The following is a 17553-nucleotide window of genomic DNA, read 5'->3' as shown; positions in this document are numbered from 1 at the left end:
TATTTTTAGATTTTCTGCTTTTCAATAAGGTTCAGGTGATTCAACCAAGTTTCTTTTAAAATCTGTTGAGAATTGTGCCTTAAATGTGATTTCAAGAACTAAGACAACAACTCATATTAAATACTTTTAATATCTATAGGGTACATCATTTGAAAATAATTAACAATTTCACCACATTTTGTTTAATCTGTCAGTTGTGCCTTGAATGTGATTTCAAGAACAAGGGCAACAACTCATATTAAATACTCTTAATATCTATAGGGTACATCATTTGGAAATAATTAACAATTTCACCACATTTTGTTTAAATCTGTCAAGAATTGTGCCTTCTAGACCTTTCACAAGTTAAAAATTTAAATTTTTGTTTGATTTATCTGATTTTCAATAAAGTTCAACCTTAGATGATAACAATCATTGACACTAAATTGTATCTAAATCAATCAAGAAACCAGTTCTCTATGGGGTTCACAAAAAATTGAATGCGTTTTCAACAACAAGGGCAATAACTCATATATAATTTTTCTCAATTTTTCTGATTTTCAAATAGGGTTCAACCTTTTGTGATCACAAACACTCAAACCAAGTTTCGTGTTCACAAAAATTGTAGATAGGCAGACAGACAGGGGCGACAGCGGTATATACACCCACATTAATTAACTAGGTAGCTAGTTTTTTCCATAGCTGATTATTTTTTTTGAATGTTTACCCATGTGTTGTGATATAGAGTATGCACATTATTTGGATCAACTCAAAATGGACCAGTAAAAAACTTTGTGAAATGGTTTGTGTGTCTTCTATTTTATTGAACACATTAATGTGTTGTCGTATAAAAATGAGAAGAAAGCAATTATGGTATTGTGCGACACTCTTTTCTTTCTGTAAGCCTACTTGAACATCTCTTTAAGATAAATATAACTTTTTATAACATAAAAACAAGTATGTAAATTCAGCTGTTTTTCTACAGATAACTATATGAGATAACAGAATGGGATAATGATAGATAATTTGAGAAAAAAATAATCCACCAACAATTTGGAAAAAATGATAATATGGTCTATTGGGATATTATTTTGCATTAAAATTTTCTAAGGAAACCTTTAAATTGCTTGAATTCTAATCCTCAAAGGATTAAATATTTAAACTTCCTGAATTAAAGGCCATGATTCACCATTCTCAGAAGTCAATCGTGATCACAGAAACATGACAGCTAACCGTCAAAATCACAGCTAACCGTCAAAATTTTAACCCTCTTCGCCATGTGTATAAAAAATTAAAAATTATCCTATATCATATTTCCTTTTTTTTTTAGACCAAGCAATTATGCCATTTCTTCTTGTAGAAATTTAATTAAAACAAGGCAAAATGCTGAAAATAAGGCACTGTAATCTAATTCATGAAGCCAAAACTTCATACGGTTTCTTAGTTTCAAATATTACATTATATCCAATGGCTTTATTCATGTATGTGTGTTTGTGTTCAATTTCGGACAAAAAGAAGGTAATCTTGTTACGACTAGAATAAGAATATTGTTTGGAGCTCTCTGTTCAGAAATTTATTTCCCTAGAGGCCTTTTCTTGTATATTCTCCATTATCTAATTAACTAAGCTAAGGCTTGTCAATTCTAATGCAATTGGTACAGTAATCCCAGACTGCTGACTGAAGGCTAGACCATATCCTAGATAACGTGTCTGATATGAAATGAGAGCCTGATAATAAGACCCGGGATTTAAACTTCATTAACTTATGTCCTCTGAGAACAAACTATGTTAATAAATCAGAATTTCTACACTTTTACAACTTGATCTTGTCTTACAAAAATCAGGGTTGTTACTGGAATGTTTTAAGAGCAAGGCACTCTAGTGTAAATTGAAACCCAATTGCCATTAGTTTTTCTTGAATATATGAAAAAAACCTACAAATTGCCTAATTCGATAAAATAATTTTTTAAGAGAGGTAGTGACTAAATGATCGCTTTTCGAAATGTAAATTTCAGATACCGGTAGCACTTCAGCCCCTCTACATCTCAACAAAAGCAAAGAATAAAGTTTTGAATTTCTCACATACGGATAATACGAATATGAAGGTATATACCAGAAAGTGCATTAGAAGGCTTGGTTCAAAGTAGCACTATATATCTATTGAAATCTGATATTTCGGGATATCAATCAATCCCACCGATGTATAAATAAACTTCCAATTCCGTGTTAAAATCTGGCTTATAATCTTACAACTGGTAGAAGTGGAACCAGAAAAGTCCCAGTAAACTTCCTAAGGTTTAAAGATTCCATGATAAAATCTAATATATTCAGTAAAAAAAAAAGGCAAAATTTAATATACCGTAGCCCTATATGTAAGAATGTACAAACTTACCGCCAAAAGTATCCCAAGTCTATCCAGTTCTGGTTCTAAAGAGAAAATTGGTGCCTGTCCATGGACCCGTCACGTCTGTTCTGTTAACTTCCAGTATTAGGACTAAAGTATACAAAATCAAACACGACCAACCGATCAATAGGTTTCCACGTACGTAGGCCTACAGTCGAATTCATTTTGGCGCGAAACTATCCGATGGTTGTTAAATCTACTGTTCTTGATGCCAGAATTTTAGTTTCTGGAATAAACTTTTTTGATCTCAGTAGTTTGACATTTCGACATCTTATGGTTCAAGTATGATTGAATCGAAACGGGCTGTTTTGCTATGTTTGTCATTGTTCGACCTTGAAATGTGTCTCGAATGATTTATTTTTTTAACTTTAAGCTTTAGCTTAATTAATTATGTTGAAGGCATGTTTTGTTAAAAATTGGATACAAATGGCCTACTGTATTTCTTTGCTGGAAATTTGAAAGAAAAATATACATAGATTTGTATGAAGCGGTCACAAATATGCCTATTATATAGGCCTAGCAATAGAACAAGAAACTGAAAAAGAATACCCATGGTCCAGAAAATCTTTGTTTGAAGGCGACATGTCTCCCCTCGTATCATGGTTTTAAAAGGGACAGATGCGCCATTTTCGGGTGTTGATTCGGGTCTTGAATATATGAAAATAGTATTCAGAAGTACTAGAAATGTACAAAAATTGCATGATTCCTTCAAAAATTCCTCAAACTAAAAATTTATTTTACTATTTCAATATTATTGCTACAAAGACAATCTCAAGAGATGGCGATCAGTTTTAACATTCAAACGCAAATAATTCTGGACACATGGATTTGAAGGATAAAACTATTACTATGTTTAGCTTAGCAGATAACAATTCCTGTTTCTGAAGCTAAAGAATACAATATGTAATTGGTCAAGCGGATGACGAATCTCTGCCTTTAAGAGGAACCAAGTGTATCTAAATCGTTAAGGGATTGTAAACAGGTTTTCTAAAAAAAATTATGTGTATATGGGACACTGACATCATCAATTAGCACCATCCCCATTTTAAGTCAGACGTCACTAATTGCAAAGGACCTTAATATGTGGTACAAACAAAATTCGCTATTAGTGACGTCATCAAACAATTATTTTGTGTGAAATTGCAGGAACCACAATTGGAATTGTACAAATTTATGCTATCAGTGTCCCCAGTGAATATACAAGATTTGGAAAATCTTTTTACAATTTACAATCCCTTTCTGTTGTTATCAGATCAAAACCGTAACAATATCAGGAATGTTTAAAGGACTATAATTATGTGGTTCAGGAATAATCTGCAGCAGGTTGAGGATTCCTCTATTTCATCTTGCCAGCTATGGGACTGAAGGTTACCAATTATTGCATGTATCATGCCTGAGAGGACTTTCACCCTAAAGTTCTAGTCTGAACTGACCCACCATTTGACTTGCCAGGTGTTACATTATATAACCTACATTATCAGCTTTTTATATTGAAATATCTCATTATTTAACATTCAATCAATACATTTTCAGTGAAATAATCGTAAATATTTCTACATTATAGAATAGCGTTTAAATAGGCAGTTGGAACCCTTTTGGGGGAGAGTCGGTCAGGGCACAGATGATTTCGAAGGATAACATTTTAGTTTCAAGAACTATTATAGGTCTCCCAATTCTGAATCGTACCCTTTACAATGTGTTCAACTTAGATGAATAACAACGAACTGCTATATCTCTAGATACAAGACCAAACTTATTAACTGAGCAAGAATAAGTCGTTATCTCTATAAATCAAGTTCCAAACCTGTCTGTAACTGGCCATTAACGTGAATATGTTTATTATAGGGTTATGTTCAGATTCTTGACTTGATTCATTAATCTGAGTCCAATGAACAACCACTACCGTTTAATCATTCTATTTCTTGGTTCTGACCTTTGGAAACCATTGTGCATTATCAGAAACCTGGTAGTTTCCTTCGAAATCAGATGTTGAGGATGGGAAGGGGGATGCACATGTTCATACAGGTTATTTAAATCCTACTTTTACTTTCTATTCAAATGTTTTCAAGTTTATGGGGTGAAAATTTCGTCCGAATCTCTCGAATGAAGCTCATTTTTGTATTAAGGGAAATTGCATGTATAGCTCCGTTACACTACACTTTTTCATTTCCAATATTGTTGAAGGATCTTTGACGCACAGTCTACAGTACACGTACATGTCAGCACCTCCGATCTGCAACACTGACTCACGGAAACGGAGTAAAAAAAGGGTATATCACAAACACTTCAGCCACCACTGTCAAACGAATTACGACAGGGAAATATAATTCAATTATTTAACAATTAATTAAACGATAGCACTTACAGGTCAATGAAATCAGGATCTTGGTGAGAGATAGCTATCAAGTCTCATACCACAGCACCGGGGGCAATTTAATTGTTATTTTAACAATGGGGTGTAAGGAAATGAAGTTGTGGAAATTGATTGAACTTCAATAAACTTAATTAGCTAATGTCAAATATACTGGCGTACCCTGGAAGTGGATCAGAGGGTGTCTCGCAGTTTGCATATTGGAATCAGAGATTGAAAGCCTATGCTTTGAACACCTAGTCGCACTAGCAGCTTGTGTCGTGTCATGTGAGAATTCGATTCTTGGACCCTTGAGCTACAAAGACATTTCTGAAGGCCACGGTTCATCATTTTCGGAGCTTGATTTGGACCTTTATATACGTAAATAGTCTGCATAAGTATCAGAACTGTACGAAATCGTATAATTCCTTCAAAAATGTTTCAAACTAGGAATTTCCTTTTTCTTTCACTTCTTTCTTAAAACAAACAATGCAATTGCAATAAGTTTACTATAAAATAATATCTAAGTTAATACATGATACATAATGCATGCTTCTTATTTGGCAAATTACATACACCAAATGGATTCAAAAGAGGTTTCTCTAGTCAGAAACCAGTCAAAATATCATTTGCTGAATTTCAATACATGTTTTGGATATTTTGGCTGGTTTAGCTGCGAATTGTGATTAAACCACTTTATGAGTCAATGGTACTTCATGATTATTATACAAGAATATATTAATTATTTTACACAATGATTTTCAGTCTAATTTTCTCAGACCACAATAGTTCAAAGATTTTCAATGATCAAGTACAAGTTCTCTTAATTCACAAAAGGTCAATGGATGCATTATTTCATGTTGTGCCTGAAATTAGCTTCCAAAGGGAAAATATTACTTGTTCTCCAATGTGAGCCTTAAAATACATTCTTAAAGATGAAATGAAAGATATCAATTTTACACAGACACAGAAAGAAATTGTGTTGAATATGAATCAGGTTAATGAATTATTTACAATAACACTACAAAATAACTCAGACTTATGGAATCATTGGTTTAACATCTGACAACAACGAGTGGAAATTTCAGACAGTCTTGAACATTTTAACACTTGGAAAAGAAGACACTTGACTTGATTTCAAGCAAAAAAACAATTGAAAAATATTTATGGTTTCTTTTGTGTTTTAATTTATCAAACCAAAAGACAATTATTTCCTAATAATCTCGATGCTCTACTTAAAAGGTAGATTTAATTTTTTGGACCATACAGTTACAGTAAATTAGTATATCGGATGTCCCCAAAAAACCCAGAAAAAATGGAGAAAAAAAAACAGGGGTGATTGGTGGTAAAAGAAGATGGAGGAAACATTGAACACTGGTTGATATTGCATATTTTGACATAATATTTTGTTCAGGGCAGCACTTATACAAGTTTTATTGGATTACTTTCATATTTTTAGGGTTGGACAACGTCAATTTGAAGTATATCTGTAAGAATTTTGAAAGCGATCAGTTTACCAACAGCTGAGATACTACCTGTTGAACTTTGTGACTTTTTTGCTCAACCAATAATAGCGTTACATTAAAACAATGCACAACAATGGTATAAAAACTGGAAGTAATGAAAAATTAAAATGAATCTAATGTAATAAAGTAGCACATATAAAATTATAAACAATTAAAACAGAAAATTAAACAGAATATAAATGTGTTACTACGGCAACTAATTAAAATTTTGATACATACATCAGAATATTTACAATGAAAAATACATGACAAGTTATTTTTTGCTGATGTCATATAGAAACTTATGTATTTTGGAGTGAAAGAGTCGACAATGTGTGGGCATCAATAATCTTTTCATGCAAAGGTAAGCATTTAACAATAATCTTTAAAAAAAAAACTATACTTTAATGATACATTATTTCTGCACAAGACTACATAATAAGGGTTTTTTGACAGAATAAAATTGGAAAACTTTTATCTAATAGCACTACACTTAAAACTATACTACAAGAAAAGGAATTATACTCATCTCCCTGAAAGAGCTAATCATGAATGACAATTTTCATCACTTATAATGAAGAACAATCTTACCTTTTTTTTTTTTTTACAAACAGTGGGACTGGCTAGCAATTTGAACAAATTCTCTAGTTTTATCATGTAACATTTAATATAAATGTTAATTTAGAGAGCCAATTTCAATTGGAGAACATAAGTTGTATGATCATGTACTAAAGTTCACTATAGAATTCTTAGTTTCAAACCTCATGATTGTAAGCAAAATTTTACAAGTTTCAGAAAAATTGTGACATACATTTTAACCAATGTTTATGAATAATTAAAGATATATGATAAATGAAATACATTATTAAATTTAAAATGTACATAAATATTAAAATTTCTTTTCACAGTGTTCTTCTAACAAATGCATTAAAATTAACTTTTCACTTTAAGTTATTTTTTGCAAAACTGGATTCATTCCTTATGCAGTTAATGCAATTTTTGTGCATTTCTTTCCCATTTCACCACCACTTTTTGACTTCATTCTATTCTATTGTCACATCAACCTAAATATTGGCAAAAACTTTTATGCACTTCAAACTCAATAATCTCTTTTTCTGACCAACCAATGTTCACATTTTACAAATTCTAAATTCTCATAACATGAGCTTTGGTGAATAATTTTCTATGTACACAAATGTCTGTTGAAATTATGAGATGTAATGGCTACCATGGAAACATTATGAAATACAACTTTTGTACACTGCCGACATATCAGCTTCTGAATATCCTAAACTTCTGGCTTTTTTGAACATCTGAAAAGAAACAATAAATTAAAATTGAAATAATTAAGTTTTAAATCTTCAAATGATAAAATTTCTTTACTCGACTAAAATTTAAGATGTTTTGAAATCTTATGTTTCAGTGTGGTCTTCACAATGTCAAAGTTCAGAATAATATAATGAATACAGACATTCAATAACATATAAGATGACAAAATTAGAAGCCATTCAACTTTTGATATGAGAAACCCAAGGAAATAGCAAATAAGGGCCATTATATTCCTGATGACCACATTTAGACTCAATAACTGCCTCAAAATATCTAATGTGAAAATTGTGTCTCTAATATGCAATTGATAAATCCATTTGTATATTATTGGGTTTATTGGACAAATTTCTGACATCATCAACCACGAATATAGCATAAACTTACACTTTCACAATACCAATTAACCAAAATTAACTGTTCTTCCCATAATATACCAACCCTGCTATTAAAATTTACAACTGGGCTTGAAAGTTTCTAAGATTAATGTTACCTCATTAGCTGCTGAAGCCATATGTAAGGGTTGTTCTACTCTGTCACCTAGACTTATCGCTAATCGTAAATCTTTCTGTTGATGTTGTAGTGGGAAGTGTGGGTCGTATTTACCATTCATAATAGCTGAAAACATACAAGTTAAAATAGAAACAACATGCCATATATTAGTATATAACTTACAGTAACATACAGAATCATATGCTATTCTAACAAACTGATTTTGAGTCAAAAGTCAGATAGGCAGCAGATTGGTACGGACAATGACAGTAAAATTAAGCTACATATTTCAGATCCATGAGCAAATAGACAACAGTGTGGTTAAAAAAACAATTAAAGTAAATTCAACTAATAAGATAGCTTGCCAGGCGAAGTAATATACGCCCACTGGCAACTTTAAAGACAAGGGCAATAACTCATATTAAACATTTTTCGATTTTTCTGATTTTCAATAGGGTTCATCCTTGGGTGATTACAAACATTCACACCAAGATTCATCAAAAATCTGCCAATAGTTCAACCTTCTAAAGTGTTAACAAGCTAAAAATTGAATGCATTTTCAAGAACAAGGGCAATAACTCATACTAATTATTTTTCTGATATTCAATAGGGTTCATCCTTGGGTGATTAATAACACTCACACTAAGCTTCATCTAAATCCGTCAAGAATTGTGCCTTCTGAAGTGTTTACGAGCTAAAATATGAACGCATTTTCAACAAGGACAATAACTCATACTTAATGGATTTCGATTTTTCGGATTTTTTATAGGGTTCATGCTTGGGTGGTAGCAATCTGTCAAGAATTGCACCTTCTAAAGTGAATTTGAAAAGGGGTTCATCCTTTGGTGATAACAAACAATCATACTAAATTTCGTCAAAATCAGTCAAGATTTGTGCCTTCTAGAGTGCTAATGAGGCAATTGTGCCCGGACCGACGGACATGGGTGACAACAATATACGCTTCACATTTCATGAGGGCATAAAAAAGGAAGACAGGTAAAGTGCTGTGTGATATGCTATGCATACCAATCATGCATCTTTACTAGCATATGATTGCTCTTGAATATGTAACTTTGCTATCAATCGGTATTTTTGTTTTTTTATTGAAAATGAACCAGTTTTTTGTGAATCGATCACTGTTCACAATGAAAATATAAATTTCTAAAAATATATGGACTTAATGACTGGATGAGAACACTTTAAAAACAGAGCAATGAAGAAAAAAGCAAATTACAAACCTTGTGACTTGTGAATAATGGAGGGACATGCTAATGATCCAAGGGAAAGAATCTCTGTTAAATCTTCCTGATCTAAACCAACTTTCTCTGCTAATGCCATAGTTTCACTCAAACTGCTCATAATAGAGCCTAATAGCATATTGTTAACTAACTTCATTTTACATGCTGTTCCTACTTCATCTGGAATATTAGGATTACAATACATAACATGAAACATCAGATTGGTTTCACAATTCAAGGAAATTTTAAAAGTGTTAAATGCTGTTATGCTCAGACAATGGAGTAGGTATATATTTTCATTACATTTAAATTTTAACCCAGGTTACAAAAGGACAGAAAAACAAAGAAAATATCTAACAAGGTTTGCAACTTCGGTTCTCTAGAATACTGACTAAGAACTCTATCCCTAATACCATATCAATATAACTGGGCTATATGGAATAATGGGGCTGGACACAAGATCCAACACTTTCCAATTTAAGAAACGATTATCAATACTTACTTCCTAAGTAAAAAGATTTTTTGCCCATAGCTTCGAAACATGAATAACAATCATCATATAGTTTTCTGTCTCCAGAGGTGAGAATGACTAGTTGACCCTCTAGAGCTGGTACACGACTTCCACAAACTGGTGCCTCTAAAAATACTCCGCCTCGTGCCATTATTGCCTGAAAAGTTCCATAAAAATTCCAGGAAAATGTTAACACAAGTTTAATTATCTGTATTTTGGATTTGTCATCCTGAAATGTGGTCATTCATGAACATGTTTGTTGAATTAGTTTCGCTGTCTTCACTGGTATGCTGCAGACTCAGCATTTTCAAGGAATCATTGGTAAATCTTTTATGGAAAATGGGAGACAATCCAGATGATAAAATGTCACAAGACATGTTTGTCATTTTACAAATCATATTTCATGCTTTCCATTTAATAAACTGTTATACAAAGCTTGAAAAAATAATTGGCTAAGAACCTTTTTAATTTGCAACATATATGGCACTATAAATGAGGAGACTGTTATTGATAATCATTAGTGCATCACAGAGTTACCTCAACCACTTTTGACTGCTGTAACAATCTATTCACCCTACCTCTGCTATATCTTGAACTGTTTCTTCATCAATAGTAGACATTTCTACATAACATTTTCCTTTAGTTATTCCTTGTAATACCCCTTGATTACCAAATACTAACTACAATTCATAACAAATATTACAATAAAAAAGATATCAGTCATAATTCCAGCAATCTAGCAAAGTTTATTATACGTAAGCTTTCCTAATATATAGGTATCCACAAAAATTCACTATAACAAAACAATTTACTGGTACATTAACAAATGTCTGTTATAGCTTATGAGGACAGACAAAACTATGCAGTATGCAATGAGAATACATTTCCAGGACAGCAGCATAGGCCTTCTCTTTAAAGATACAGGGGTCTGATTTGTCCAATCCAAATGCCTCAATGAATTTTCATATCAGTCCCTTTGACTTGCATCATTGATACTTACATCTCTAACAGCTAGTGAATCTGATACACAGGTAAAAGTTATATCTGATGATGTTATAACATCTGATGGTGACGTGCCACGTAATGCTCCAGCTTTTACAAACTCTTTACACTGAAAATATACAAATTTAATAACATATAGCTCATACAGGTTTAATAAAATAATGAAGATAAATATACCCTAGTATTAGCATACTAATAGCTACTATTTATAATATTCTTATTTCCCAATGTCTGAGGTCCTGTAATTATCCCCGAAATAGCCGGACATGACACCACTATAATTACTTCAAAAACCTAAGTCTGATAGTAATATATACAATAGAAAAATAAAATCACTATTGCCTAAATATATTCCCAATTTAGCATCTTAGCATCTAGAAGTTTTTACTTTGAAAGTCAGCAATTTAATAATATCTTAATATTTTTTAGTCTATTTATTTTATCAGGATTCTGTAATAATGATTTTGACTAATGGATCAGCTGTTTGGTCTTAAATAGACATCTAAGAAGAATATTTAAATGTAAATCTTTTGAAGTAAACAGAAGAAATAAGGAGTAAAGAGAATGTCTTTGAGCGTGGTATTTTTCCAGACATAAGAGTCTTGAATCAATTTAAAATTTCTGAAGACTGTGGATTAATCAAAGTCTGTGTTTATCAGGAATCTAACGATTCTAATATCAATATCCTTGTCAGAAAAGTTTACTAGTCATAATTACATTAGGATATCCAGACATGCCAGAGAAATTGGATATTGGTAAACATGTTTGACATACCAATCAAAATAACAAGGACACTTTCAGCTCAGTGGCTTACGGTAGACAAATCTAACAGGAATTATGTAAAAAAAAAAAACTTCTGTATGTAATTTTAAAGTATGAGACAGACCTTCTGTACCAAATGTAATATAAACCCTAATAAATTCACTTTTATTAGATAAAAATCTTATCATTACGTTCAAAGTTGCTTTCAATTTATTTAAAACATAACATTTAAGATTTAAGCTGCAAACACCCCTTACTTTTTATTGTGAGTGAGTATTGTAATCAGTCATTGTCACAGAATTTTTTCCTTCTATTTTCTTAATATTCCTGTAACTGTGAATGCAAGTCAATTTCAAACAAAATTTTTCACTCAACAGCTTCATTATGAGATAAAAATTTATCTTGATCATGGATATTACAGTTTCAATGTTGACATGAACTGAGCTAATCAAACTACATATTATGACCTTCCAATTTATTATTTAAACTTGAGAAATCAATAAAAGAGATCTATCTGTCTGACTAATTACTATACAAAATTAACTCAATTGTAAGATGTTTATGTCAAGAAGAAGAGCCTAGAGAGAATTTATGTATAAGATATTGGCTGTTTCTGTGATTTCAAAAACTTGCATGACATTTCACGTCTCTTTTTTCCTTTGCACTTTGTATACTGTTAAATCTAAAGTATACTACCTCATTGAATGCATATAAAATTTTACCTTTCAAACTTGATCCAAAAGAACATACATGTATATTTATTAGTTGACTTACCCAGTGTCATAACTATACATCAGAATCCCTTTATAATTCAATATATCCATAAAACAAGGTAATTATTTAAAAACACTGATAGGAATTTTCCACTATTTACAATATTTTTAGAATAATTACTTTGTTTTATGGATTTATCAGATTATATAAGGATTCTGTTTTAAGGTTTTCGCATTTAACATATCCTTTTTTCGGTCAAGTTTGAAAATCTAAATCTTATGTTTATTCTAAGAGGTAGTATTACTTTAAAAAAGGAATAATTCCCATAAATATTGCTTGCATCAAACTTTATCTGGATTAAAAGACATAAATTGTTAGCTAAAGGGTTGGTTCTTTAGGTGAACTCTTAGATAATGTATTGGCAACTAGTGCATTCACAAACCCCAAAGAAGTCTCATTACTGCATGATCTAGGGCTGCAATAATTCAAGAAAAATAATCACATGCTTATTAATAAGTCCCCATTAATAACAGTTGATACAAAATTTGTAAAACAAACAATTACAACTATGAAAACAAAAATTTTCTTTCATAATTCTTTACTTCTAAGTATGTTCATGTGCTAAATGGTGACATAGGACTATTTTTGATATTTTCTATTGAACGAATCGCAATTATTATTGTAATAAATTGTATTTTTGGATGAGTATAGTTTAGTGTTTCGAATCGTAACTTCAAGGATTCTTGCAGCCGTACCATGATCCCAATATCATTTTGTTCAGACAAAGATGTCAAAGTGCCTTTTCCGTTTGGAAAACTAATTCAGTGTTAACCGTATGGTTATCAATGGTGATGCACTTTTGTAGCCAGAGTATAGATTGTGAATAAATATTCCAGGTTCGTCAGTTTTCTCCTTACGATACTCAGACACTAAACGTAACACTGTTCAATTTATCTTCTATTATCCAGCCAACTTAATAATTACAGAGTAATTTACTTTCTAGCAGTTGATCGTCTCTCCAGACAATGGCTCAATACCACCATAATTTCTGAGTGATGTACAAATAATATCAGAGACAGGTCAAATTGTTCTCTTTGCCACTCAGACAGGAAAATCAGGTGAATTGGACAGAGATATGACAAGACTGTTTTTAGAGTTGGATTTTCTATTTCAATTTTGAAGGTATGGAACTAGGTTTTTCTCAGATCTCATTATAAAATTTCTTATCTCATAAAATCCTATTAGGTTTTTAAAACCCTCAGACATGTTTTATCCAATATGTAAGTCTTTCGAAATAGGCTTTTGAAAAAAATAAAAACAAGACAACCTTTTGGTGACTTATGTCATGGAAAATTTGATTTACAGCATTCCATTTGTGCCAACTCACTCCCTCTTTGACAAATAAACAAACGGTAGTCTTGGAGGATATATGTCATTTATTTACTTAAAACAAATGTAATAAATGACAAAAAATTGTATAAATTAGTTAATGCCAGAAACAACTTTAATAAAACAGATTAAGGATAATAACAATAACATAAAGGAATTGTGTTAGGGCTTAACAAAAACATTAAACCCGCCATACAAACAAAATTTAAACAACAGAGTACTGAGGATGGATTGGGGACGCAGAGGGCAAAAATGAACATAATTCCTGTTTGATGTCAGCAAACAATCTGCTGAGTAATCCTGCTGAGCAGTGACTGATAAAGTCAATAGTACTCAATCCTGTACACATCAGTAACCTGTGAGACTTGAAAGATAAACAAACCGAAAGTAGATCGCCAGCACAAAAACCATTTATATACTTATTCTCTGCTCGTCTCAATTTTCAGAAATTATTTTCATAATATGTTGTTAAAGTGAAAGATGAAAAAAAGCTATTCCAAAGTGAAAACTTTAGATCTCTTACAGAATGGGACTAAAATCTTCTCATACGCTCCAAAGAACATAATAAATATTTCAATGTAAAACCAATATTTTCATTTACTTACTATATCTAAATTGCTTTTAAACATTCAATAATGTTATGAAGCAAAACAAAACAATGTTTGTATGCCAAATACTAATTCTACCTTCCTATATATACATAATAGAATTTTCAGTATTATATTCCTTTTTTATATTATTTCTAAACTAGGAGAACCTTGGCCTGAAATCAAGTGAACTGGTTCCTTTAAAGTTCCATTTTCTGGATTAAATCAAATCACCAGGCTTGTATCAATCTCTTAGAAAAACCATGTGATGTTTCAAACTTTACGAACGTGACGTAAATAATGGTATTAGGATGACACATGACACTTTCTACTGACGACACTGCCGTTACAGATAGAAATTGGCAAACTTGTATGACGTCCAGTTTATTTTATAACAGGTTACAGAAAGGTTGGAAATAACCTTCAATTTATAGTGACAAATAATGGAGAATAAACACCAACTGAAACCTACACAAATTTCATACTATTGGAAATAAGAGAATTAAAAAAGGAATGTGACATTATAACATGACATGCTTGTTCCTTCAAGTAAAATGTTGTCACAGATAATCAAGGAATATATAGGAAATTGTTATAAATTTCTGTCTATAACATTTCCAATCAATGACAAAGCTGTGCTTTTTTTACTAAGATACTAAGCTTGTAAATAGGTTCAGAGAATTTTTCTATCTTTAAATGGAATCCTATAGTTCTAATATAACATATTCCTTCAACTATTGTTGGAATTGAATTTAACTGTATAAGTATAAGAATAAATTTGATGGTAGTAGAGTGATAAATTGAATAATATCAATCCTGGCTGAATAAAGAATTACTGTCATCACTGTGACAGATCTGATCCTATCTTATCTCATTCTACTGGTAAATTTCCTACTGATCTTGTATTGATAACTTGTACTAAATGCAAATAGATCATTTATTACCAATTCTTGTAACGCATATAAAGATCATCATAATGCAATAACGTTTCCTATCCAACCTTTATGCAGATGCTTTGTTATGCATAATAAGTAGATTGCTACTAAACTTAATATTGCAAAATGATCATCTTGCAGATTCTCTTTTTTCCAGGTCATACATATTATTTGTACATCCCTTTCAATGCATTGTAAATGAACATTATATACATTTTGCATGCATGGATTATCCCTCTATGGGTGCTATACTAAAAAGGCGCTATTTTCTGGTATATTGTATATGATGCATTTGATATTTAGATATTTAACAGCAGGTCATCAATAATTACTGCAGATAGAGTTCCCATCTGTTTCACAAAACTCTATGTCTAGCATGTACCACTCCAACCAAACATGACTTCCAACAGAAATATTGTTAGACTGGTATTCGACTTAAGCAAATTAACAGACAGCTTCATGGGGTGAACATAAAACTGAAAACTGAACTAGCCGGCTTGTTGGTCTACATAGCTTATTAAAACCGTATGGTATAACCTACCACCCCCCTTGTGAACAATCAACTCTACCACATCAACAATGGTACGGATGCTAAATAGCTAGATGGATCGTGCCAAGCGGGAGAGAAGGGTCAGACAATCAATATCTTTATAAGTTCTTTCACATCTCCGTGTATTTATATCTGTTCACCTTCAAACTGTTCAATATTGGAGTTATATCATGGTTTATAACTCCCTTTACGCAGGGCAATATTACTCATATTGACTGGTTGATATGTAATGAAGGGTAAGTTATATAGATATTGTTTCAATGTGTAGAAAGTCAAGTTATTCAAGTTAACTATTTGCTAACAAGTCTGATGTTCACTGGGTTTAACTCTATCTAATGTGGTGCAAACAAATAGATTTAAACAGCTTACAGGCTACTTTCATTTGTTAGAAATCCACCGAATTATTGAAGCCTTGTGAGTTAGTTATGTTTAACTGAACACATCAGATTTGAGGTAATATTCTGTCTCTATATACCCGGAGTCATTATAGGTATTGGTCTAAGACGGTTTCATTTTTAAATATCACTAATAACTCACTATGAATTTTGGTACCAAATGAACTGGCACTGTGTGTGGCACTGGCTGTGTTGCTTGTATTTCTTAGGATCTATAAGCTCAAGGCCATATAAAGTAATAAGTCTTCAAAACAAGGCTATATCACCAATAACTGCAAATATGGTGTTTTTTTTAATATCATTTTGGCAGAGTCAAACACTTAAGAGTGCATGCTCTATTTGCGTAATTGAGTTTATTTTTGTTTTCCATTTTGGATTGTGAAATAACCAAAGAGATGTCAGTCAGTCATCCAAGTCATTCACAAAGCTGCATGACAGTCAACGAAGCAGAAATCCCCTAACTGTATGTTTTCAGTACATTGTCACCATCAAAACTATACTTCCTTCTTTTCAAAAGTTTAAGAAAGTGGCCTACAGATGGCAGATCAATATATTTTTTTGATATCTGTTTATAAGTTTTATGCCTTACTGTTTTTCACATGATACAGGGGAGCATGTCCACAGATCTTTATTGATAAACCTCTATATCAATTGCAATATCTCCCTCAGGAATTTTATTTAAAACCTGTAAATCTATCAGTAAATCTAACATGAACCAATTCCAATTGGGAAATGGGATGGTTAAGTCATTGACAAGTAGTAATAAGCAATTAAGACTCAATATTGTATTTAAATTCCAATCATGGAAGGGAAACTTTGTGGGAGTATCAGGAAGAGGATACTTTCAGTATTAGCAATCCAGAAGCTATTAAAGTAGTACATCAGTCTTATGTTCACCTGAAAAACTCCTTATATTTCTTTCTCTTTCAAGTCACATTGCATGACTTGACTGACAATATAACTAATGAGATGTCTAACTAACTGTAATGAGGTTATTTTAAACATAAAATAGATGAAGATTGTGAAATAACAACAACCAAACATTGGAATGATGAAATTCTTTTTCTGGAAAGACGAACTAATTAACCAATATGTCTATTGATAATCTGATTTGAAACTGCTGATGTTATATTTTGTATGAAATTGGAACAATTGGATGAATCCATACATAGAACTGTAAAGAAATAGGTTTTACTAACTATCCTATTTGGTTTTCCTTTTACTTCACAAGGCAATACTGTACAGTAGGTCGTTGACCTGTTTGTACATGACACACCCCCCATAATCGAAACAGGCAATTCCAGTGTGGATAGGTGGAGAAGGAAATGAACACCCCTCCTTAACCTTGAAAGCAGCATGCCGGTCAGGTCAGCAAGTTGCTGAAAACAAGCTACGTACAGTCTTCAACCTCACAT

At 31.9% G+C, this 17553-nt stretch overlaps 1 protein-coding gene across 1 annotated transcript in view; it reads right to left on the bottom strand.

Annotated features, from left to right (window-relative positions):
- Positions 1-7475: 7475 nt before the first annotated feature.
- The window catches only part of LOTGIDRAFT_105065 (hypothetical protein), a gene marked incomplete at both ends in the record, with an annotated part of 26214 nt that continues 16136 nt past the window's right edge, over positions 7476-17553 (bottom strand). Inside the window, 6 exons of the mRNA XM_009057144.1 lie at positions 7476-7550; positions 8057-8181; positions 9294-9473; positions 9796-9961; positions 10383-10484; positions 10805-10915. Coding sequence (XP_009055392.1) covers positions 7476-7550; positions 8057-8181; positions 9294-9473; positions 9796-9961; positions 10383-10484; positions 10805-10915 — 759 coding nt within the window. The remainder of the gene's footprint in view (positions 7551-8056; positions 8182-9293; positions 9474-9795; positions 9962-10382; positions 10485-10804; positions 10916-17553) is intronic.

This window comes from Lottia gigantea, assembly GCF_000327385.1.
Source record: "Lottia gigantea unplaced genomic scaffold LOTGIsca_3, whole genome shotgun sequence".
Lineage (NCBI taxonomy): Eukaryota > Metazoa > Mollusca > Gastropoda > Lottiidae > Lottia > Lottia gigantea.
This window is presented reverse-complemented; position numbering and strand designations above follow the sequence as displayed.